General features: G+C 40.8%; 1 protein-coding gene across 1 annotated transcript; it reads left to right on the forward strand.

Annotated features, from left to right (window-relative positions):
• The first annotated feature begins 5,586 nt into the window (after positions 1-5,586).
• On the forward strand, positions 5,587-24,021 carry LOC308142058 (serine palmitoyltransferase 2-like). Its single transcript, XM_080512357.1, has 12 exons — positions 5,587-5,863; positions 8,167-8,361; positions 9,418-9,572; positions 10,214-10,362; positions 11,583-11,707; positions 12,712-12,805; positions 14,096-14,201; positions 14,478-14,697; positions 16,199-16,325; positions 17,633-17,768; positions 18,006-18,135; positions 22,673-24,021. Exons 1-12 carry the CDS (start codon positions 5,726-5,728, stop codon positions 22,790-22,792), a joined length of 1,695 nt encoding a protein of 564 aa, XP_080368483.1. The 5' UTR covers positions 5,587-5,725; the 3' UTR covers positions 22,793-24,021.
• The last annotated feature ends 1,327 nt before the right edge of the window (positions 24,022-25,348 follow it).

Raw genomic sequence — 25,348 nt, forward strand, 5'->3', positions numbered from 1 at the left:
TTTAAAAAAATAAAAGAGAGAAAAATTACCTCCTATCTTGCAGTCTTTCCATGTCGTTGTCCAAGCGGGCCAGGCGACTTGTGCTAACAACAGTAGCCGATACCGTTCGCGTGATCTCAGACCTGCAGACTGGGGACTTCCTCCATTTGGAGTCTATTGGACGCACATGGCTAATTTGCTCAAGTGCGCAGGATTGGCTGGCTTGACCACGTGTAGTTCACGTGCAGGTAATATTGAACTCTACAAACCAATAGGATGCAGGAATGGTCACCCTATAGTCAGTCCCGGCGCAAAGAGTGGGCGTGCCCCGCCTCTTTAGTCAAAATGTAGTACTGTATTTTATATTAATATATATATATTGTTTTCAGTCCATGATGTGTTCAAAACAACCCAAGACTCAGAAGAAACTCCACTGACTTGTAAAAATATAATGAACAGCTTCAGAATTTCAAAATCCGAGTTTTCTGTGGTCCTTGAACCCAATACACAACACACCTGGCATAATCGTATGAATCCGCCACAAAGAGTAGCCCTGATCACCGATATCACAATGGATATACGAAAAACGGATTCAGTTGTTGCTGCACCACAGCATAAAATCCATTTGACCCAATTCACATATATCCTTCCTAACAAGCATCCCTGTAGCTAATCCCATTAGGCTCTCTGGTACATTCCTCATAGTCTTCTCGCAGGTCCCTTTACACTTCAAAATGCAGTATGTTCTGCTTATATCTGTACTTGACTGTGCTGTCTGCTCATGTTTGTCCTCTGTGGTCAGAATAATGTATGAGCAGAATTTGATGCTTGAAGGCTCCCCCCCCCCCCCCCCCCCCCCCCCATGTTAGGGGTTTTAATTCTCGCAATAAAACTAATCTGGCCTTCAAGACTGTGTCTATAATAACAAATCTTGGTATTTATTGGCAATTAGGGTGTCAGAACATCTACATGTGAAAATTAAGTTTGTACTTATTGTCTGGTTTCTTAAATTTGATTAAAAAAAACAAAACACCATAAAATATTTTTTTTTTGCCCACTTTAGTTTTTATTGGTTTTATTGGTCCGCAGCCTGTTTCCAGCCCGTTGTGTTGGTCCCCAGTGACCCGTTCCTAGCCCATTTTGAGTTCCCCAGTGGCCCTTGAAATGGGGGTACTCTCAGCCCTAGAGCAGAAAGTAATTAACACGGAATATGAAGCTGTCATGTTTTTGCAGGAGGTGAAAATTAGTTTTGAAGGTTGAGGATGTAAAAACATGTACATTCACTGTACCGAGCAGTTTAACTATTTTTGAAACACTCAGTCATACCTCGCGGGTCTTTTTGGTGATGTCATCCAAGCTGAGGGTAAACACTTTCCCCCTGGCGCCAAGGACAAGCTGATCAATGTCGTCTCTCAGCATCAACGAGCTCAAAGTGCCAAAGTTGGACTCTTCGAACAGTTTCAAGCTCATGTCTAAGGCAGACAAAGAGACAAGGAGCTTTGAGGTTACTTTTCAGAAATGTGAATCCAAAATCAGTACATTACATATTTTACATGTTTGGTTATTTGTGTGTTGCTGTAACACACTTCCTGAGCTATTGACAATAATGATCGAGTTGAAATTGAAATTTGCATTATTACAGAAGCATATGGGCAGTGATAAAACATTTGCAAAGCTAAATAATGCAAAATAATAACACATAGGAATATACAATGAGCATTAATATATCAATAACATAATAACCGTGAAAAGAACAAAAAAGGTTTTGGAGGAAAGTACAATAAGAACAAACAACTGGAAGAAAATTAACAAAATGCAAACAGCAGTTGATATTGTTGTAAATGGTCACAAACACCTCACAGCTACTGTGAGGAAGTAAAGCTCATGCTCACAGCACAATCCATGTACAAACTTCAGTCATTGTAACTGATTATTAATATCATCACATTAATCAGTCACTGCCAAAAAGCTGTTGCATTTCAGTAACTATAAAACATTATAACAAACTACAACATATTTTCACTCCGGTAAGGAAAACAAGCTCTGTTGTTTCATACCTTTTACTGTACAAATTACTCTTCTTGTCCGATTTTGTTGTCTCGATTTATTTTGAAAGTGTCTTCTCTCAAAACAAATCGCTCCTTCTCTCAAAACAATTTGCTCCTTCTCTCAAAACAAATCGCTCCTTACACTTCACCTGCCACATTTAAATGTGAGGTTGTTGCTTTGTGTGCCTGTATTTTGCTATGAAGACTCTGAGTCAAAGCAGTTAAGTGGAGATCTCCTTTGATTTCAGCATGTCCATGATAAAAGATGCTGATGTCATTTGATCTACTTTGCAGGGGGGGAGTTACATAATCTTTTTTTTCCCCACAGATTATCATTTTTGCCAACTTTGCCGTCCACACCCCGGGGGGTTGGACGGTAAGGAATCACAGGAGTGCCAAAATTACAAGGAGATAAATGTGGAAATATAAAAAGAATCAATACTGTATTACAAAAAAGTATATACAAAGATCGTCATATTTTTTTCTATCTTGTCTTTGCTTATTCCATTTTGCCAATACTTCTCCTGTTTTGTCTTTGTCCTTTTTCTTTGTCACGAGTCAGCGTTTTAATATTTCCATACTCTGGGTCCCGTGTTAAAAACAAACAAAAAAACTTTTCACACTTCTATAACATCGCCTCATGTGGATGACAGGCCAAAAACAGCACGTTTGGTTAACTGTTTCCTGGTGTGGACGTCAAAGTCTACAGGAGCTCGATGCTTTCTTCTCTCCACTTGCCAATACATGTTATTATAACCTTCCACCACAAGAGAGCGCAGAAAGTCCGTGATGTCCACTGTATGGCTGCGACATCAAAACGACAACAGGGGTAGCAGTTTGGTAGCAATTTGATTAAAATGTATTTGTTATCGTGCACTTGCATGTTTACTCAAGCAAAAAATGTGATAATGTATGTATTAGTCAAGTGACTCACCACAAGTGCAGATATGTGCAGGTCAATAAATCATCAAGTGATTAGGGGGACTGGTGACCCAGAAGTTAGAGATACAGGCTTGGTATTTATGTCGTTAATGTTAACTATGAATAGGATGAATTCAATGCAGAGAAGTAATATCCCCAAGGGAATCTCTGAAGCATTATTTCTTAACAATATATTTAGAACAAATCAGCTTTGACATTGCTGCACATTAGAGCTGTGGTTTTCCAATCAAGTAACCACATTCGTGAGAGCAATCCAAAGGGGCCCGAGGTCTTCCCTTAACTGATATTGTTAAAAAAGAAAGAGAGAGAGAGAGAGAAAAAATTGATTTGCACATGTCAAACTGTTTCTCGTTTTGTATGCTGGATTGTATGCTGGCAAAAGATTTGACCACTGTTTGGTTTCACCGCAACATTTTGGTAAATCAAAGAATGGCCTTGTTAAATGCAGTGAGGATGGATTCTGGATGGAAATGAAAAATTAAAAAAACACTGCCTCAGGATGATCTGAATGCCTGGAAAAAAAAACGCCATTGGCTAAAAATGCTGCACAAATTTGTAGATTTCAGTGTTAATTCCAGCCAAATAACAACAATCATTATGACCATGAATGTAATTGGAGCCCACGTAATAGCAAAATAATAACCTCAGTGTCAAGGTGATATTCTAAATGTAAATTAGAAAAAACATAAATGCAAGCACTCAAATATGTCAAATGTAATGACTCATGGAACCTTCACTGTATGGTAGTGCAGGAGCTACGACATCCCTGAAAAAAACAATAACACTCTATGATGTTTAATAGTACATATATAAAACAATACATAGTACACCCATTTTTAAATGTATTAACATTACAAATACAAAATGTATGCCTCTCAAATGCAACACGCTGTAGAATGACTACTGTTGGTGGCAAGTTTTTTTTTTTTTTCATCTACAGTTAAGATCAGATGGAAAGCTTTCCTTCTCTTTCAGATGATAATATATAGTGAAAATCGTATGACTATGCAGATTTGTCTTGTCATGTGACCCTGTTGCTTGGTGCCTCAGGGCACTCTGACAGTGCTGTCTGTGAATGACCACGCCCTAAACTGTTGGGTTGCCAATGGAATGTCACATTTTATTTGTTGTGTTTCTTGCCAAAAATCATGTGATCCACTTGTGCTACTGAATATGGAATTTGCCTTGAGCTCTGTGCTGAAACCTGAACGGATATGTTTTTGAAAATATTTCCAGTGTCATCTGTTTGTCTTGGGGGAAATACTAATTTTGTCATTCCTGTGTGAGAGTCTATTTCTGAGCTGGATATAAACTACTTTCAATACTTTTTGATGACTGGATTTAACAATGATCTATTTTATTAGCTTCTGATTTTATCACTACTGAGATTACTCATAATATCTAGCGCTGTGTCCAGAGGCCTTACATATTTTCTACTGAGACCTTCGTTATGATCAGTGTTGGCCACTTGGAAATAGTAATCAGTTACTGATTATTTATCCGAGAAAACAATCCTGTTACTTTGCTATTTACTTATTTTCAAAACTAAGTAGTTCATTTAATAATAACAATGGCCATTTGGTCCTCCTCCTCCTCTCGGGTTCAACAGCACACAGCATCCATGAAGTTGCACCACTGCCATCTGCTGGTTCCAGCTAGTCCATACCGCTTTTGTAAAAAAAAAAAAAAAATACATAAAAAAATAGAAGAAAGAAAGCTTGCTCTCTCCACTGTGTGAAATCTATTATAAAACGCACAAAACTACACATTAAAATACGCTGATCTCCCTTGATATCCTCCATGAGGTGCCACTCTCATCTGCTTTGTATGGGAAATTTTTTTGAGGTTTTTGGGGAATTTATTTGGAAAAGGTGAGCTATTAACGTCCCAAGATCTAATCATTTGGTCCATAGATGATGACAAATCATCCCTGAAAACTTCGTCCTATTAAAGCGAGTAGTTTTAGCGAAAAATTGGTAAAAATACACACATACATACTTACATACCAAGAAATACACATAGACAAACGCATAACCTTCTAGGCCAACTTCATTGGTCATCACCCAACTTCTTGATTGACCAACTTTTGTTGGTGAAGGAAATTATTTTACTGAGTTATTTTTCAAAAACATCACCTGAATAGGCTGTGCCTCCTTCTATATGCCTGTATGCTTACTTTTATTCGTTCCGCATATTCCATCATAAAAAAGTTTAATCAAATAAAACACTATCTTATTTGACAACCTGTTTGGTTCATTTCAAATGTTATGCACATTGCATCTGGCAGAAATTATATTAAATGCAACAGCCTATGGCTTGAAAAAAATCATTGAGCCTTTGCAACCCATTTGCTGCACATTGCACCATATTTTAATGAAATAAAGCAAATATTTGTTTTGAATTATTATTGTTGTTCACCGTTAGAATTATTTTGGGGGAAAACATGAAGTGGGCGTGTTTACCTACACTAAGCCCCGCCCCACCAACGCGCAGCTTGGCCCCGCCCCTTCGGCCGCGAAGGTTTACGGTTGATTTCCGGTGTTTGGCGTCAGGATTTTCAGGTTCCGCGTAGTGTGTGCGCGTTAGTATGTTTATGTGAATGTGAGCGTGAGCGGCTTGTACGTGCTCGTGGGTGTGTGCAGGGAGGTCCGGAGCGTGTGTGTTTCGCTCGGATATCGCACCACAGAGAGAGGCGCCGCCGCTGTTGTGTTCCTACATGCAAGTTACCGCCGCGGCTCCACAATTGTTGCCCAGCAATGACCGAGAGCCCCGCACCCAAAGCAACCAACGGGGAAGTGTGTCAGCGCGTCAAGAACGGCCTGAAGCCGGAGAGGAACGGCTCGGTGAGGAGCCTCCACCGTACCCACGAGTGGCCGCCCCAGGAGAAGGAGGAGGTGAGGCCCGGGATGGGACGGGGCGGGCGGAGGAGAAGGGATGGTGGAAAGCCCGGGCCAGCAGCATCGATGAGCCGCGCACCTCGTCGGTGTCTCGCGTCCATTCGTCCGACGTTGTCCGATGTGACACGAAGTTGGCCGAGCTGTCACTGTCACCCGAGACAGTCTGCTGTCATCGAGCGCGCGGACGTCTCCCCAGGGCACCCGCCGAACTCCGTTAGATATTGTCCAATTCACCGAGTTTCCGCGAGTGGTTGCCGTTGCCGACGTTTCATAATCTGATCTCTTGCTTGTTCTCCATTGTTACGAGCCCCTCTTTAATTCGGCATGCTCTTTATTTTCATCAACCGCACGTGGATTTATTAAACTCATCACGAATGGGTTCAAACTGCTCAGTTTCTTAGTAGTTTTGAAAGGAGGGAGGCTGTTAAAAAGGCGGGTGTGACAACTCTTTTGATATGTAGAGGATGCCAAAACTGCTGTAATTGTAGCTCCGATCCACACGTAGAATACCCGATTAGAAACTTGTTTTTCAACTTGGTAGAATTCCTCTTCTGCTTTTATAGCACCATCAGTTAAAAGTCCATTAAGTTTGCAGAAAACAGTTTATGCACTGGTTATTCTCTTGGACCATTGTGAAATTTCCCCTTTTCCTTTCACTGATTGCAGCATCTGTAGTACATTGCACAAAGTTAGAAACTTTGCTTCTTGTGGATACCGGTACGTTACTTCCCTGTGCTAGATGGTGAAGCTGAGATGAGCAACATTGAACCAGTGCACCTGTTTGCTTCAAGTCTTCCACTGAGACTGCAGCCTCTTGTTTTCCCAGAGCGGCTAATGAAATATCCACCCTCTGTGTCTGTTCCAATTATCAAGTCCCCACAGGATATGTTACAGTCTTGTATTGACTTGTAGGAGATGTCGTGCTATTGCGATTTCACTATTACTTTTTGCACTCGTTCTGTGGAGATGCAGCTTCTCAGTTTTTGTTATCTCATCACGAGATAAGGTGGTGCCAGGAATACCGGTATAGGTTGGTAATCCAGCCTGGTGCCTGAACATCAGCTGATTCGAGTTCATACAGATGTCAGCATTGCTCCACTATAAGGGATTTGAGAGAGAGAGAGAGAGAGAGAGAGAGAGAGAGAGAGAGAGAGAGAGAAACGCATGACTGGTCACATGCAGGACCAAATGGCCTTAAGGCCCTCGATGAGTGTGATGGTGAATTGCACAATTCCTGCGAGGTTTGGCTTTCTGTACTTGTCAACATGGAAAAAGTATGTACGTACTCAAATGAGCTTCACCACAACCTGTTTGGTGTCTGGCAGGCAAATCTTTTTACATTTTTATTCGGTGGTCTTATCTTCCGGCTCAACAACCAAACAAACAAGCCACCTATAGCAAAAGCTTAAGTGATCGTTTCTCAATACAGGATCTGAATGATGTTTATTTATATGTAGAGAAACATGGAACTTGATTTGATTTGTCATTGGAAAATGTAGGCGGTGGTCGCTGTGGGGGTGAAAGCAGACAGACATGTTCATTTAGTAAGCAAGTTTTTTTTTTAGTGATCATGTACCAAGAAGCCTGTCAGAAGTATCGCCATCTGAATTTTGATACACATCCGGATTCATTGGCCCATTAGTCATTTTCTTTCTATCATTTCATCTTCCTTTATCCACTTCTGGTCTGAATTCTAGTACCAGTTTCCTGTTCTTAGCTGACATCTCTTGATGTGATCTTCTACTGCTGCAGTTTATCTCGCAACGTCATCATAATGATGATGATTATTATTGTTATTACTATCATTATTACAGCTAATGACGGCTCCTCTTGACCTACAGATATGTGTGTACATAGCATTGAGGTTGTGATGGGAAAATAATTACTTTGGGCATGATGTTAATTTATCTGTACAGACTATGCCTTACTAATTCAGGTTGAAAGCAATTTATTTCCTCATATATATATATATATATATATATATATATATATATATATATATATATATATATATATATATATATATATATATATATATATATATATATATATATATATATTCTCTGTGGGAACCCAACCTGTGAGATGATACTTTGTTAACGTACCAGAGGCACGGAATCAATGTTTTGATTAAAAATGCCCCGAGGTCTGGATCTCAAAGCGTGGAAAGAGATTTACATTCACAAGTTCTAGATGTAAATATGAATATTTTTCTCATTCGTGAAAAAAATAAAATTATATGACGCAGTGTGCCTCTGCAGGATAATTCATTCATTCGTTGTGCTTCCTGGTTCCTGCAGGTCCAAGCAGCCTCACACCATGACAGACTGTACAGTCGGCCATTCCTCGAGTCGTTCGAGGAGACGCCAATGCTGGTGGCGGTGCTCACCTACATGGGATATGGCATCCTCACCGTATTCGGCTACCTCCGCGACTTCCTCCGTCACTGGAAGATCGAAAGCTGCCACATCGCTCGAGAAAAGGAGGAGCAGCAGGTGAGAGCAGCGACTGTGATGGTGTCTTTTAAGAGTCTGAAAAGGTACTGTCAAACACCGGATTCAAGCCAGTGAACACGGTGAATCCAATTTGTCTTTTTTTTTTTTTTTTTCCCATAAATCTGGATTATGCCTGGATAACTTGCTTTTGGATAATGGTTAGAGAGCGGATGGTCCTGCAAGTGTTTGTCTCGACTGTAATGTTTTTGGAAATCAAACATCAGAGAAGAGGCTCACAGCAGTTGTGGAGCCAAGAAATGAGTTGAAGGAGGAGTTGTGCAGGGAGCTCTTAAAACGGGAGGAGTTGGGAAATTTACACTTGTCATGCATTCAGCAGTAAAATTCTAAACACATTTTTTTTTTCTTAGTTTTTACTTTGGAAAATGAAGGGTTTGTTGCGTAGTGCTGAGCTGTTTCCTGGTTGTCGAGCTCATGTTGAAAACATTGGCGATAAGAGAAAACCGGGCTGAGTTGTTTTGGTAACCAGTGGAAACCACAGTACTTTCTGCACACCGCAATGCACTGAAGCTGTAATGTGGCCTCTCACGTCTCACATCTCAATCAGTGTTGCAGCTTCGTCGAGAAGAAAACCGTAGACCACCCTTAGGCCTCAGAGAGCTCTGCTCATCAGCTATTCCTAAAGTGCCATGGTCATATTCAATTTGCTGAGCACACTGGGACACATCCATGATCCCTGCACTTGTTTTCAACACGTTACATAAGGCTCGATAGGGAAACTCATTGTTTAACATGCTCGCTTTTATTGAGGAAAGGAAGCCCGTGGTGATGAACATGGGGAAGTCAGTAACTCCTTCAGGATGTTTTCTCCCAGACCTCAGCACCATCAACTCCCTCTCTCATGTTGTTTTAAAGGTCATAATTCCACAGATTAAATTCCTTCCTCTCACATTTTCAGCGTTTCGCTAACGCGCGATTGGCATTCAGTTTGTGGCTATTCACACAAGGTTGTTAAACCCGTTGAATAGAAACGCTTTGCGATAAAAGTCTGACTCTTTTTTATATTGAAGCACTCCCTCTCTGCTCTTCTACGTGCAGGATTTTGTTCCGCTCTATCAGGATTTTGAGAACTTTTACACCAGAAACCTTTACATGCGGATAAGAGACAACTGGAACAGGCCGATATGCAGCGTCCCGGGAGCCAAGATGGACCTGATGGAGCGAAAGTCCCGCGACTTCAACTGGACCTTTAAGTTAGTCTTGCACCTTTTCTGTAATGTGATCCAGTTGTTATTTGTAGGAGAATTTCATGGAGTTTTGAGGTCCGTTATGCAAGTTAATAATGTCCCCGAATAAGTAAATATCTTGCTTTTTGTCATTATTGTTTTTCCTTCAAATTAACTCTTTTGTGTCTTTTGTTTATTTTGTGATTTGGTATTTTTGACTGACTGTATAATGATGAACAGTGAAAATATTAGTACAAAATACACATTCTAAAAAAAAAAAAACTGAATTAAAGACAACTCCCTCCTTCCCCCTTTACAGACTAGAGTATTTAAATGTCATTATATTGCACAAATGTGCAATAGGGGGTTTAGTTATGAAGGAATATTCTCCTCTGTCACAAATTAAAATGCTGCATAGTAAATTACTTGCAACTTTGAATAAAATCTGCCAGGAAGAATTGAAGCCGGGCAGCGTTCTCAAAGATAAAGAAAACAAAGTTACGTGATGCCTAAATACCTTTTACTTCACTTCTCTTGATTTCTTTAATTATCTGCCCCACTCTTTACTATTAGTGAGACCACTCTTACTTCCATCGTTGGTTTCCTCTCATCGATTACTTCCTGTGTCTGTACATCCTCTTGCCGTCTCTCCCTCTCTCCTCCTGCAGATACACCGGTCGTGTTGTGCCGGATGTGATTAACTTGGGTTCGTATAATTACCTGGGCTTCGCTGAGAACAAGGGCCCGTGTGCCGATGCCGCTGCCCAGGTCACCATGACATACGGCGTCGGAGTTGCCAGCACCAGGCAGGAGATTGGTACTAATACACGACCACACACAGATACATGAATTTGATTATTATTAATGTGACCAAAAACACAATAATCAATCATTTCTGTCAATTAGTATTTTTTCTAATTGTGCATGAGCCAAAGAGTTTTCATTTTTAAGTTTGAAGTTTCATCCAGAGCTGTGCTATATGCTCTCACAACATATTGCAATACTTATATTTTTTTAAATGAAATTTTAAAAACACATGTTATAAAAAAGGAATCCTGTTTTTGTTTTTGGGGAATCATTACGTTATTCCTAAACACTATCAAACAGTATTTTAGTTTATGGACTATGGTTGTTATGGTAAAGCTAGTCTATTTTAAAATAAATAACAGTTGTGAGCCCAGCAGTTAATATACACCAGAGGCATCCGTAACCAAAACTGGTATCCAACCAAGTTGAATCATGCAGAAAGAAGTGAAATTGTTTCTCTTCTGTTGGATTTCTTCCTGGAAAGTCCAGCCCAAATTAAAAATAGCAGTGATTACAGAGTTCCTGGACTATCTGCTGATTTGCATGGTATAAATCAAGGGGCTCAAACTCCTGTTCCCAATTACAACGTTCACCCACTAAACAAATAACAGAAGATGTTTAAAAAAAACAAAAACAGTTTGTATTGGCAGTCAAAACTAAAGTGTGTTCTTTTTAAATTTGGTAATTATGAGTAAAATGCAAGTGAAGTCCTGTCAGGTGTCTGGACAGAATGTGAAATGTGTTAATGTTTTCTATCGGAAGGACATAATTGAATTGGAGGTATTTAAGAGTGAGGAAAATGATCTGTATTTGGCATTTTCAGTTTTGTGATGTGACACAGTATTTCAAATAAAACAATAATTTTTTAAGAAAGAAATATTCTTCCGTTTTTTTAACGACTTGATGAGCTTGGTATAGACGTTTCCTTCCTCTGATACACTGAACTCAAATGGAGGAGTTGTAATCAGAACTCATCAGGACTTCATTCAAGCAACCTACAGGACTTGAAGAACCAGGATATATTAATATAACAGTGTCAGAGGTCAGTGTGGTGGGTCAGGGCTGGTTTGGCTGATGGCCATGATGTTAAAGGTGACCGATAGACGTGAGCGCAATTTTTTATTTCCTTCACCACCTCATACGAAGGAAGCCAGTAAGTGGTATTCCCAGTGATTTATGTTGGCAGACATTTGCGAGGTGCTCAGACGAACCCACTTCTTGTGACTTCAGGTAACCTGGACAGGCATGAGGAGCTGGAGAAACTGGTGGCCAAGTTCCTGGGGGTGGAGTCAGCCATGGCGTTCGGGATGGGCTTCGCTACCAACTCCATGAACATCCCAGCACTGGCTGGGAAGGTAAGAGCACAAGTGAGCAGAATCCTGAGCAGAACTGCACATACCTCTGCCGTTTAGCTTCTTGGTTCTTTGTCTTTCTCTCATTCTCACACTTGCACGTGTAATATTTGCCAATAGATAAAATGACTTCACTTGCCCAGCAAAAAAATGTGAGCGCACTCTTGAACAAAAACATTCCATAACATGGCGGTATCGCGGGTCATCAGTAGCACCCTTCATTTTTCGTATCGGGAGGAAACACTTCCTCCTGGATTGAGCAACCGGCACCACGGCTGTCTGTCAAGAGTGAAACACAGCAGAGTTCAGGCCAGCCGCGTCTGTTGAGTCATGTTGCTGCTGGTGTTGTTTGGCAGGTATCTCCTTCACATCTTTCCACGGTTGCAAACCGACTCAACGGGCCACTGAGCGGGCTGTGAGACGGGGGCAGGTTTTCACCGTCAGAGCATTTGAGTCCATGCAAAAACCACAGCAGTGTGTAACTCTTGTCGCAAGTAAAAATGACCTGATGAATAATGTGAGTTGTGACACATTGCAATAAGAGTAACATGAACCGGGGGAAATATTTTCCAATCATATCCAGTTGGTTGTTGTCATCTTTCTATGTCAGAACTTGAGCTTGTGTGTGAAAAATAAATGTTGTAGTCCTGGAAATGCAGTATTTACTCCTATGTATGCTTTGTTTTTTTGTGGGTACACTCTTTGACATTTTCACCATCGTTCAGTTCATTTTTTCGGTATAAACGGCATCAACAAGACCTGAAACCTGATGCAAGTTTGAAAACATAAAAGTATCCGTTTCAGGGACTTGTCTTCTTTCCGTACCTTATTATCTCTGACTCGTATGGAAACATCTAATGATGCATCTGACATCTCACTTGGCAGATTTCACCAGCCATGAAAGGGATCTTGTGTGTGCAGCGCTGTTTAAGTGAGATTGAAAATGAACAAATGGTGGATGTTTGAATTATTGACTGTAATCGGCCTCGGTGTGGTGTCTCCTGCAGGGATGTCTGATCCTAAGTGATGAACTGAACCACGCCTCCCTGGTCCTGGGAGCCAGACTCTCCGGGTCGGCCATCCGAGTCTTCAAACACAACAGTGAGTCAGGAGTCCTGTGTGTCTCCTCGCCACTTTATTGGTCATTTATAGTCTCTTGTTTACATGCCTCCTTGTGTCTGGCTGGAGTCATTGAATGTGGATATTATAGATTTTAAATATCCTGGTAATGGATGTTGGACTTTCTCATCTAAATACGGTGCAGCACAGAATGTGTTCTCATTCCCATAAAGGATGGTGTTGCAGTTACTGACTGCAGTCACAGTTAAAATGAGACGTTATTTAGTTTTTATACTCCTGTGCCTTTTTTAAATACAAATACCCCCCCCCCAGCAATGACGGAACATAATCTGTGGAGTTTAGTGGGAGCCGTGTTTCGGTGAAACTCCATCTGAGTCAGACCCTGTTAAATATCGAGGTAAAGTAGCTTTGGGCTTGATACTAATTAGTTATGTTTGTGTAATTGGCAGCTCAGGTTAATACCCTTGCGGTGCTGGGTCATTAACTGCCTCAAATGCTTGTTTCAGTTCCCCCAATAGCAGGTGAATGTCATTTGCAGCCACCAAGAAACCACAAAGAATCAAATGAGGAGCTTGATCGTAGCAGTTTGAAATTGGTTGTCCTCTAGGTTTGGTTTGTTTTCGTTGCGATTCACTCGTATTATTACAGCTGTACCAATATTTAATACAATAATGCAACTTCAAGTGTCTTTATACAACAGTATCACAAATTTGATTGAACTCTTTTAATCGTTTGTTTTGTCAGACATAAATAGTGCCACAATTCAACACAAAGCCTATTCTGTGTTTGAATTCTATATTATCTGCTCCCTTTAAATCATTGCTACTCTTATGAGTACTGGAGGAAAAAATAAATTGTACAGAGTTGGCCTCGTCTTGGCATGCGAGTGTTACCTCTTAAGAGTGTTCAAACAGCTGTAAGGTGGAGTGACTCATTCTGTCTTGATGCTGTGGTCCAGCACTAATTAAATATCTTTTCTACAATAAAACTGTGTTCAACTAACAGTCTAGTATAAATTTACCATGCCATAAAGTGCAACATCATGAGAATAAAATGATCTGCCATGAATAAAGATAATTACTTGCTGTGTTTTAATTTCTGTTCACCTTAACTTTGCTAATTAAGTCCAAAGTATACGTTTAAAATTAATACACACTCATTTGATAGCTAAATATGGAGCATTGTAAGCTTGCTGACGCCTCATTTTGAGGGTGTTTAGAGACCGTGCAGACAAACTGCAAGTGGTTTTCTATGGTCACTGATCAAATAGAAACTCTCCGAAGTGATTGTAACACTTGGTTTTCCTCCCAGATATGCAGAGCCTTGAGAAACTGCTGAGAGAAGCCATAGTTCACGGCCAGCCCCGGACTCACCGACCGTGGAAGAAAATCCTCATAGTCGTTGAAGGAATTTACAGGTATGTGAACAAGAGCTTTTGACGGAACAGAAAGACGATGGAGGATACCCATTTTAAGCCATCTTAAATTTCTTCACATTTTTCACATGAACCGACTCTTTCCTCCCAGACTGGTTTCTACAGAAAGCAACAATGTGCAGCAATCTGCTGGTACACATATAAAGTTTCCTTTGCTCACGATACAAAACCTTGTTACATCTGAGGGCATGAGAAACTGAAACCCAAAAGACATGCTCCTCTCACGCCACTCGCTCCCTGCTCTTCCCCTCCCTGCAGCATGGAGGGCAGCATAGTGCGCCTGCCGGAGGTGATTGCCTTGAAAAAGCGCTACAGTGCCTACCTTTACCTCGACGAAGCCCACAGCATAGGGGCACTGGGCCCACGGGGCAGAGGGGTGGTGGATTACTTCGGCCTGGACCCACATGATGTGGATGTCCTGATGGGTACCTTTACCAAGAGCTTTGGTGCTGCAGGAGGATATATTGCAGGGAAACGGGTGAGTATGGCAGAAAGATTGTTGTATGCATTTCACTTTTTGTCAAATCTACATGAATAATATAGAATTAATATAATAAAAGACCATATTCAAGCCTGTAATTCATAATTTTTCACATTTATGACTTGCACTTGCAATGTGTGAATCCCCAGAGTTACAGTAGCGACTTTTAAGTCTAACCTGAATTATGTCAATTCACCAAACAATGTGGATTTACAACCTTTCACCGAGTATACGCTGAATTCCTGGCATTCTAGCATTGTTGCATGGCATAACACCAGGCTTACCATAAACAGTGTTTCTCCACAGAAGCCCTGAAACTTGTGCAAAACTTCTTTTTTTTTTTTTTGGGCCTTTTTTAAATCCCTTATAAAATTGTTACACTTTAAAGTGTTGGACAAACTTAAAATGATTCTGATAAAAGCAATGAGTCCACATATTGCAAGAAGCAGATTGCAGTATGTGTTTATTGTAGCCGGGTGTCTTTTAAACAAAGTGACGCACACAAGCTGAAAGATTGTTGTTGCAGAGGCAAAAACTAAATTTGAATTGCTCCGACTATAGCCCCTGTAATCGTAGTTATGTAATCAATGACTTGCGTGATCAGACCTTTTCAAGGGATATAAAGAGTAGAAATCACCCTGCACTAGACACACAACGGTTTGTGTGTGGTTGGATCAAGGTTCAAACTATTCAGTGCCAATAAATGTATTTTAGTAAATGATAATAAATACTTCAGTGCTGCAAGTTACACGCTGAGCCCCACACAACCATAGTTTTGCTGACTGGTTGTAAAGTAAAATGCAAATTAGAACTGAAGCTAACATTAGTCTGGACCTGGTTGTTGCAAGGTAAAATCTCCCTTGTGTCTCCTCATCAGTCTGGAAGCTGAAGGAGGGACTATCTATTATGTCTGTGGATAAATATGACCCATGGGCTCCGTCCTCACCAGACTCCAGGAGAGAATTAATCTTCCTATTTCTGATGCAAAGCTGATATTAACTTTCGCACAAGCAAAGTTGAGTTGCTGTCATCTTTATTTACCTTTGACTAGTTTTGCCTCCATTGTGTTCTGCCACTGGCGAACCTCACTTTTTTACAGCTTTTAATAAAGAAGCCAAAGATCCTTAGCTCATAACCATTTTATGTTTTTGCTTATGACTCAAAGCAGGTCAGAGCCTGTGTAGCCAATAGATCGTAAAATGAAAACAACAAAGAAGAAAGGAACATTTGCAGTTCTGTTTGTTTGCTCCCTTGTGTTGCAATTCTAAGTAATGTTGCCGCCTGGAGGTCTTGAAATGTATTGAATATAAGTTCTTCAATTAAGATATTGAAATGTTTCATACGTGGATAACTATGGGAAAACACATTTAGAAAATGTTGTAAGTTTGTCCCGCTGTAGTTCCAGTCAAGCGTTCCCTGGATTGACCCTCGATGCATGCCGAGTGGCACAGTGTTGTTCATGCACTTCTCCCACGTTTCGTGTCTCTGCTGGGTTTAGGAGCTCATCGAGTACCTGCGCTCCCATTCCCACAGTGCAGTCTATGCCACCTCCATGTCTCCTCCTGTGGTGGAGCAAATCATCACTTCTATGAAGTGCATTATGGGAGAAGATGGCACCACGATAGGTAAGTGAAAGTGTGGACAACAATGTTGACGTCTTCTTCAGATTCATTCACTTCAAATTCAAGCTACAAAAGGAAAAAAAAAAATAAGAATGTATTTTGTTCGAAAGTGGAAAGTGTTATTGTTTTGTTTTTTGTTTTTTTTTGTTCAAATGGCAATGCTGGTTAAAGCAAATGTCTTGTTTTATTCTTTGTTTTTGTACCTGCACTTCCTTTTAAATCCTGAAGCTAAAAGCCAAAGAGGAGCATATTTAACAAGGTTAGACATTCTGCAGCTGAATAAAATTGAGTATTTGAAATTGAAAAACACAGAGAAGCCTTGATGGTAAAATATCCACTTTCCAGTCATTTTCCTTGGGTTTTTTTTTTTTTTTTTTTGTCATTTTTGCATTCTTGCTGTCTCCTGTGTGGTTTGAACATGAAATGGCAGCACAATGCTGTTGTAATTGTCATCCTGAGCCAGCAGGTGTCAGTGCAGAATAGTAAAACGCAGGCAAAGGCTGTTTTTTTACTTGGTCTCAGGTGTTCTGTAGTGATAAGAGGAGATGACACACTAAGACAGCTGTGAATAAGGACTGGAGTTTAACAATCAAGCATATCTTAATCCAATCCTTAGACGATTTGAAAATCTGCAGATACTAAAATGGACTTCACTATACGCAGGAAACGACCTGGCAGAGTAGCTTTTAATTTTATTCTGATCATCTCTTACAATATGAATAGAAGAGCATAACCTGTGTGTGTTACGTCTATGTGAGGGGATCTTGATGCAAGTTCAGTGATGTTTGTTGGGGCTGCAGCTTTTCCAAGAAGCCTGGGAATCTCTGAGCCCCCGTAGGAGACGGAAGAAAAATACTACAGAGACCCTGAAAGTTTGATCTCTCCATGGTGCCTGGCTGCTGTAGTTTTCAAATGGTTTCAAAGCTTTTCATCAATGTGGTTGTTTCCAACTTTTTTGCCAACTTTCTTCTTTCATCAAGCAAACCAGCATTCATTTCCTTTTAGTCTCGTCTTATAGAAAGATGTGGTATAGATGGTGGGTTAGGTTTGTCAGGTCTCATTAACTTTATGATGCAGCTTTGTAAATATCAGCTCAGTCAACACTGACCAACACACAAAAACCTTTAAGTATGTATTCAACTCGCTTCTTTTGAAATGACCCAGAAAAAAAGTTGCAAGTACCAGCAAGCGACGGGATGATTATTAATAATGAATGGTTTCAGAATGGAGGCCCTGGCGTGCGGTTAACTTGCATTGCGTGTGCTGTCAGCACTCCTGTTCCTGAGTCTCTCTCTCTCCATCGTTCCCAGGCTGCGATCGTGTGCGGCAGCTGGCAGAGAACACAGTCTACTTCCGAAAGAGGCTTCGAGAAATGGGCTTCATCATCTATGGGAACAATGACTCCCCCGTCATACCCATGATGCTCTACATGCCGGCCAAGATCGGGTGAGCTGACAACCTTCCAGCTGGTTGCTGCATTGAGTATTTATCTAGAAATGTTTGTGAGATAAATGTAACTGAGGGGCTGGGCACCTTTTGGACGCAGGCCGAAAGAAATTGAAGTCGTAACCTTTAACTCTAAAGTTGTCAAAATAGATCAACCCAGCATATCTTAAACTTTAAATATGTTTTCTCCCATCCAAGGCTATTAATTGAGTAATTTTTGCTCTGTCTCTTCCTTAGGGCATTCGGCAGAGAGATGCTGAAAAGAAACATCGGGGTCGTCGTGGTGGGTTTCCCTGCCACCCCTATTATCGAGTCACGGGCACGCTTCTGCATCTCAGCCGCCCACACAAAAGACATGCTCAACAGGGTGAGTAAACTGTTTCTCTTTTGGAGTGACGGATAAGAAATCATATTTTGTAATGCATTCTCATCTCGTCTAAACATATAGTTGGCATTCAGTCATGATGATCTTTTTTGTGAAACTAGTTTCCTCCAGCAGACTCAACTCCTTGCAATTATTTCTCCTCTCCTTTCGACTGCAACCACAACACCTGCGCGTGTATCGACGTTGACTAGTCTTGCGTCGACTCATCTCACTGTTGTCTGCCCACACAAGACAAAAATCTGTCTCAAGCCATTGCCGTTTAGTGAGAAACACTCTCTGGGTTGTTAGAATTTCTTTAATTAGTAGCAAATGTTAGTCACAGGCCTCACAGCACTCAACTCACCAGTGCTTCCGTGAAGAGTTGCTTCAGGAAGCCATGGATAATTACTGCACTCTTGCACTACATTACAGTTTTGTGAAGTTTTCCAACGTGGAGTTTGTCAGCTATAGTGGCCAGCAGAAGTACATAATCAAGCGAAGGGAAGAAAACGCCACATCCGAGTGGTTATAGCGGGCTTAAGCTGGGGCTGAGTCAACATGTTGGGATGATCTATTGGCGCGATTGACTTTGAAATTGAACATAACATTTCTGGATATGCTCTTGTGTTGCATTTAGTAAGTAATGTGTCTGTACGTTTCCATACCTCTTTTAGCACTTGCACTAGATACTCCAGAAATAACTGCACTCCTCAGACAGCCTTGAAAATACAACAGATGAACTATGTTGGCATTACTCTCCAGCTCACGTGTGGTTTTCTTTGTGTTCAGACACATGTGCAGACACCAGGGAAGATGGTGAGCGAGAGAGCTCAACAGCACTTCAAATTATTTATCATTGTGATTTATTCCAGTGATCTGCATGTGGGAGAACACGTTTTACATTTCTAATCTAAACAGGAAACCTGTTCACCAGAATAATCTGCAAAACGGCACAGCCAGGTACCACAAATATTTACATGTACTGTAAAATGTAATTTGTATTCTACTATAACATGACTAGTTGTGTTTTATAATTAATATGCTAAACATACTTCTGTTGTATGTGATTAAAAAAAAAAAGGTTTAGAATTTGTAACCCACAATCAGTTCATCAGTATTCAGCTGTTTGTCAGCTGTTACTGTTACTCTATTTTTGAAGTTGTATTTCGGTGCTTGCGTGATGGGAGTACTACTGTCAGTTACCGCTAAATCCTACAAACTGTTCCTTTAAACTCGGGGCTCTCGTCCAAGTACCGGCACGACCTTCAGATTGTTTGAAAGGAATCCAGGAGATGACGATGACATTAGAGCGAGGCCGCGCGGTCTAATGGATGGAAAAAAAGTGTGTGTGATCGGTAGGACACAGGTAGAATGTCTCCTGACCTCCAGCGTGTGAATCGAGCAGATTTCTCGTTGCTCATTCGCTCCCAGCTCCGTGCCTCACATCCCAAGGACGCCTTGTCAAAGGATTGCGTCTGTGGGACGAACAACATCACGGGAACGGTTCGATTTGAGTGGCTCCATTTTCCGACCGCAGCAGCCTGCCAGCGGAGTCACCCCGCAGGTTAATTTACATTGTACTCCCAGCACTTGGAGTTCAGACCCCCTACTCTAGCCGTTTGCTTTACTCACTTTGCTGCTGTGTGTAAGCGCAGACTGCTCAGCTTTGATTGCTCTTGGCAATACATCAAAAAGCCTCCCACTTCTCCCAAAGAGGGCTCTTCTGCTCCGCTGAAACGAGCTCACTGCAGACGTGACCGCTCTTTAACTTTGAGTCACCGTCTCAAACTTAGATTCTCCTCTGTCTTTTCTTCTTTCTTTTTTTTTTTCTCAGTTTCACACTGAAGGAAACTTATCTCACAGAGGTCGGACTAGATTTTACTATTTAATTTGGATGACTCATTTTAGGGATTCACTGCCGTACATCCATGAATGAGCCTTGTATTCAATTTCTATTCTCCGTCTTGCACAAGATAGAACAAAAAATAAAACGCAGACAAGTAGTGGGAGTATTTTAGTGCGGCAGCACTTTTATCTGTCATAAAGGTAAAACCTCTGTCCATTAGGCCTTTTCTCCGTATCTCTTTGAAGTGTCATGTTGATTTGTGTCTTCCTTTCATCCTGTACTTTTGCAGTTCAGGTCTCTCTCTCTCTCTCTCTCTCACGTGTGCACAGATATTCACACATAACACCTGAATCCTTTGTGATTTTTTTTCATTGCTTTTATCCCCTGACTTCATTGATATCCAAATCATAACAAATGTCAACTTCCCACTGAAGACAAAAGATCAAGAACGGTGTTGGACTGAATGTTGCTCTTCATTGGTTTCGTTGAATCTGGAATCTGTGGCCGTTGAGACTTTCTGAATTTTAAAATTTGGGGAGGTTTTTTTTTTTTGATAAACAATCCGTTGACACAAAGGTTCAATAAACAGAGAGGAGAAGTGAAGCGCAGCAGCCTTGTCGTGTTCCTCCTTCTCGGCCGAAAGACTTTTCACAAATCACCATTCATATTTATCCTTGTGGATGGTTTATTGTACAGAGCTTCAAATGTTTCAAAAAGTGACTTATGAAAGCCAAATCTTGCTAAGATGCTTGTATAGAGCAGATCACCAGACACAATCTCAGAGAAATATCATTTCTGCAGGTCCAACCATTCCTTAAAGCTCTGAAAGTGAGCTCTTCCTCACTCTGTCATTTAGGAAAGGGCCGAGCACCGTTATGGTGGGAATAGATCTTTATACTGAACCTTGTGTTGAATTCCCAAGCTGCTAATGGTACAGTCTTCATAAACTTGGATGTAGTAGTTATGTAGTTTGATACGAATTAGAAAAGCACGGGAGAGGTCAGAATAATATGATTTTCAGAGTCTTATGCCAGTTTGAGTTTCTGACAGGATTGATCAACCCTGCATTCTAGTCTAACTTAGAGCAGGCCACAGGTAATCTGTTATTTAGTCTTATTTAAAAACAAAAAACAAGATGTGGTGCCACTCCTGCTTTAAGAGTTAAAGCTACCATTAGGCACCCAGGTTGGGGTTTACTTTCCCATAGCAATAAATTGTTATTGCTATGGGAAAGTAACAGCGATGAGAAAGGAACTGTCGATATGGCAAAAGAGTTTTTAAGAGCATCCAGGTGAACTCGGTTTCATTTTCTATCACACGCCATTAAATTGTGCTCTTTTACCGCCAGTTTCACTCACTTGGTCCCAAGATTTTACAAGTATTGCTAATGCCACTTTTGGAAAAGTCTATTTGAGTGTTTTTCACAGTTTCCTGCACCTTTTGGTGGGAATTGGTACATTTAACTGAACATCTTGTCCAGAACAAAGAACTGCAAACGTATCCATTCTAAATTAAAAGACTAGGTGTCTGACCAAGATGAAGTTACTGCACTAAAACCAGAGTAATTGTATTAAAGGTGTCTCTACTCAGACCACAATGGAAGCTGTCCTAAAGGAACGCAGGGGCAACACCCAACTTCTGGTCCTGGCAAACTGAGTATGTCAGCTGACAGGCGGAACCGCAGCCAAAAACCGGAGGCTAAAGAATCAGAGCCTGCAGGCAAATTCACACCAGAAGCAGTAGGTTGCGTTGGAAAAATGGCAGTTGCAAGCAAAAGTGACTATTCACCCTCAGGCGAGACGGCTATCTTGTAGTAAAAGCAGCTCTGTTGGCAGTCCGTGCCAGTTACAAGTTTTCTTAATGCCGTATTGTTCTGACTTGATCGAACACTACGCAGCAGCAAGAAGCTGGAGTTCAGCAGCATTCACTGCATCCACGAGCTTCAAACCAACACTTTACATTAGAAGAAAGAATTTAAACCATACACAAATGACAGTTCAGCGGTCATGGTTCAGTTTAGGTCAAGTTTGCTATACAAATCTATACCTATCTGCACAAAACTGCCAAAAAGTCACCTGATCCCACTGAAGTGTCTGTTTGCGCCTGATTTAAATCTGTCAAACAATGAAATGTATATTATAATATATATATCCAAATGATTACTGTGACCCATAGACGCATTCATGTGTGAATTTGAAATTCTGTGGTTTTGATCAAGCTTTGTAAACATGGTCGTCCACTGTGATGAGCAGTCACAGTATTTTAGTACTGAAATGTCACAGCACTTCTTGACTTGAAGTCAAATAAATAAATAAGTCATTATTTAAAAGTAGATTCAGAAAAGTGGCAACAAATTGGAAAATGTATTAAAAACCTGAGTTTTGCGATTAAATTTGATTGGCCAGATAATATTTTGCTATATTTTCCACCCCGGGAAGCTGAGCCTGTCTTGAGTGAACCGCCCTGGCCACCGCCGCGACATGCCCGTTATGAACCGGTTGCCCGAAAAGATGTCACACTGGTGTCTTCATATCTAAGCAAAGAGGAATGTGCAACGTGGTCTTCTCACTTTGTGATCTCATCTTCCAAACAAACGACATCTTTAGATTTTCCTCCAGAGACATTGGCCTTGATGTTGACGGCTTTTTTTCTTTTTTTTTCTTTCTCCCCTCCATCATACGAATGTCTCTACAGGCGCTGAGTGTCATCGGCGAGGTCGGGGACCTTCTTCAGCTCAAGTATTCCCGTCAGAGAATACGGCCGTCGTTGGCTCGGCCGTTTGACGACAACGTGTACGACGACGTCGACGACTGATTGAGCCACTCCTCCTCGAAAGTGGTGTGAACCAGGGAGAAAAAGAAAGAAAAAAAAAAAAAAAACACCTCAGAAAATACAGAGCAGGTCAAGATGGATCGTAAGTCTTCCAAGGAGGGAAGAGATGTACATTTATCTCCCTCGTCACAAATTTGCCATAATGTAATCCCCAACAGGACGAGAACTCTCACAGTGATCATCTGATTCGACTTGGCCTTACCCCAACACACAGAACTTGGTGGTGAATACACTGAGAATAGTACCTGTGCATTTACTTGTGTGTGTGTGTTTTGTTTGTTTTTTTTAACCATTTTGTCAATGTTTTCTCTCTGAGGTTGTATGTTTTGTGTTTGCTGCGCTTCTTGCTCTGCCTCATTGCTACGTGTGAAAAGGAGACATGGGCCTTCTTAAATATCTCATATTATGATGAGCTGCTCAGATTTTGTTGTAGAGTGAATTTAATAACCACCAATCAAAGACCAAGTTGGTTTTTTTTTGTTTTAATTTTTTTCATCCAGTACCTTTGGGATCAATCATGACTGCCATAGAAGAAGGTGCTGGGTGTTGCGTTGTTTGCAAAACTTACCGTGATCAATTTTATACCTGTTACGCTTATTTGTTTTTAAAAGGTGTGTCTGACTTTTTATGCCTTAAAGCCTATTCCCAATCCACTTCCAGATGTGTAACTTTGTTATAATCTAATAATTAAAGAAACCAATTCTGGACCAGGTTGAGGTAAATTATATATGATATAATATAATATATATAATACAGTGAAGATATTACAAATCTGAAACTTGGTTTAATGCGACTTTAGCTGATCTCTGGTCACTGTAATCACAGGCAGGTTGGTTGAAGTGGTATAAAAGATGGCGTTTTTAATCTAGATTAGATGTGTGTTCACTAATCTAGACCCAGATAGGTCACTAGTGTCCATTTTTGCAGGTATAATAAATGTTTTACTTGCTTGACGTGTAGGTATACTATAAAGATGGAGCCCGCTGACAATTGGCTTGGGAAAAGAAAAATGCCCAACCATCTTTTTTTGAAATGCATCAGTTTTCCCATTTTGTGTCTTCAAGCCTTCACGATACACAAGCAGCATGTTCACATCAAAATGTAGACGAGCCCTTTTCTTCCAGCGCCTTGCCTGGAGGCTAAACCGAGCGAGCTGCCTGCCGGCTCACGCTTCATAATTAGCCCACAGAGATGAAGGGCGGTTGTGATGTTCTCTCCTGAAATGAAACGACGGGGGGGGGGGGGGGGGGGGGGGAACAAGCACTTCCAGCAATGCCAAACACTCGTCCGAGTTCGCTCAGATGATCAGTTAAATGTTTATTGCCTGTTAGAGTGAATTAAATTATTCACAATAATGTTATTGTTGATACAAGCCATAAAAAAACCAACAAAAAAAAAACCAAGTCCTGTTTGCCTCAACTGACACCGCTTCTGGTTCAGTAGTAAACGGTGCCAAAATGCTAGAGTAGGTATTTGATCCCAGAAACATTAGAGACTGAAACTTGATCTGTCCTGGTCACGTTCAGTGATGCCTACATTTGTGAAGTTTTCAATTTCATTCTCAAAAATGGAACGCCAGACTTCAAATTTTTTATATTTGACTTTTTATTAGAATTTTCTTCTAACCGTAGAATGAAAATCTGTGTGCGCTCCACTGCAGGTAAACTGTAGTTTCTCATTTTCTTTAATCTGGCGGTTGCTTCCGTCTTTGCTCCGTGTCTGATAACCTTGTTCGAATGCCTTGTTAAACAAAGTGCTCTCTTTGTGCTGCGACCCAGAAGTCATCAGTGACTTTAATCATCGTGTGTCTTGACGAATCGCCTGCCCGCTTTCGTTTGTGTGCGCTGCTCTTGGAACCCCGAGTTTTATCTTCACTTTGTGCTACTGAGGTTTGGGGACAACAACGCTCTGTTATAATGGCAGCTGTTTTAAAAACAAACAAAAAAAAAAAACAATGGGAAAAAACTCACAGTGGTAAATTAACACTTGCATGTGTCTTGCACACCAAGCATTGTGTAATCACTCGTTTTCCATTCAAACGGGATGCACGGGATTTTATTTTATTTGTATTATTTTTTTAACTAATTGTGCTTTGCATCACAGCTTGCAGAGCAGCACTGAAGAAATGTTAATGCTTGATCGTGACAAATTAGGGCCAAATAAATTGTATGAACTGTTTTCGCTCATATTTCAATGCCATTTACCTTTTTTCCAGATGTTTTGTTTTTTTTGGGCGTAGCTCTTACTCTTCTGTACACATTGCTTACCTGTGATCCTTCAAATTTATTCAAAGCCTTTTCAGCTACCGGTGACTTTCAACATTCACTCATCCTCATCCGCTTTGTCCTCATCTTCTTGTGTGCCCTTTGACCTCACCATCAACCAATAACCTCCAACTTTACAATTGTATATTTTAAATCAATTCACAGTCTTTCATCTCTCTTTGATTTAATTCTCATCCGTTTGATTTCACATGTGATCCTCTTTGTCTTGAATGATCAAACTTGACATTTTAACAATTTCTCAAGTTTTCCTCTA

The sequence above is a fragment of the Blennius ocellaris genome, assembly GCF_963422515.1.
Source record: "Blennius ocellaris genome assembly, chromosome: 17".
Classification (NCBI taxonomy): Eukaryota; Metazoa; Chordata; class Actinopteri; order Blenniiformes; family Blenniidae; genus Blennius; species Blennius ocellaris.

Excerpts from the sequence above, each read along its gene's own strand:
- LOC308142058 (XM_080512357.1), top strand. The coding sequence starts at position 5,726 with ATGACCGAGAGCCCCGCACCCAAAGCAACCAACGGGGAAGTGTGTCAG. Across the intron at positions 9,573-10,213 it reads GACTTCAACTGGACCTTTAA|ATACACCGGTCGTGTTGTGC; the intron begins GTTAGTCTTGCA and ends CTCCTCCTGCAG. Across the intron at positions 11,708-12,711 it reads TCCCAGCACTGGCTGGGAAG|GGATGTCTGATCCTAAGTGA; the intron begins GTAAGAGCACAA and ends TGTCTCCTGCAG.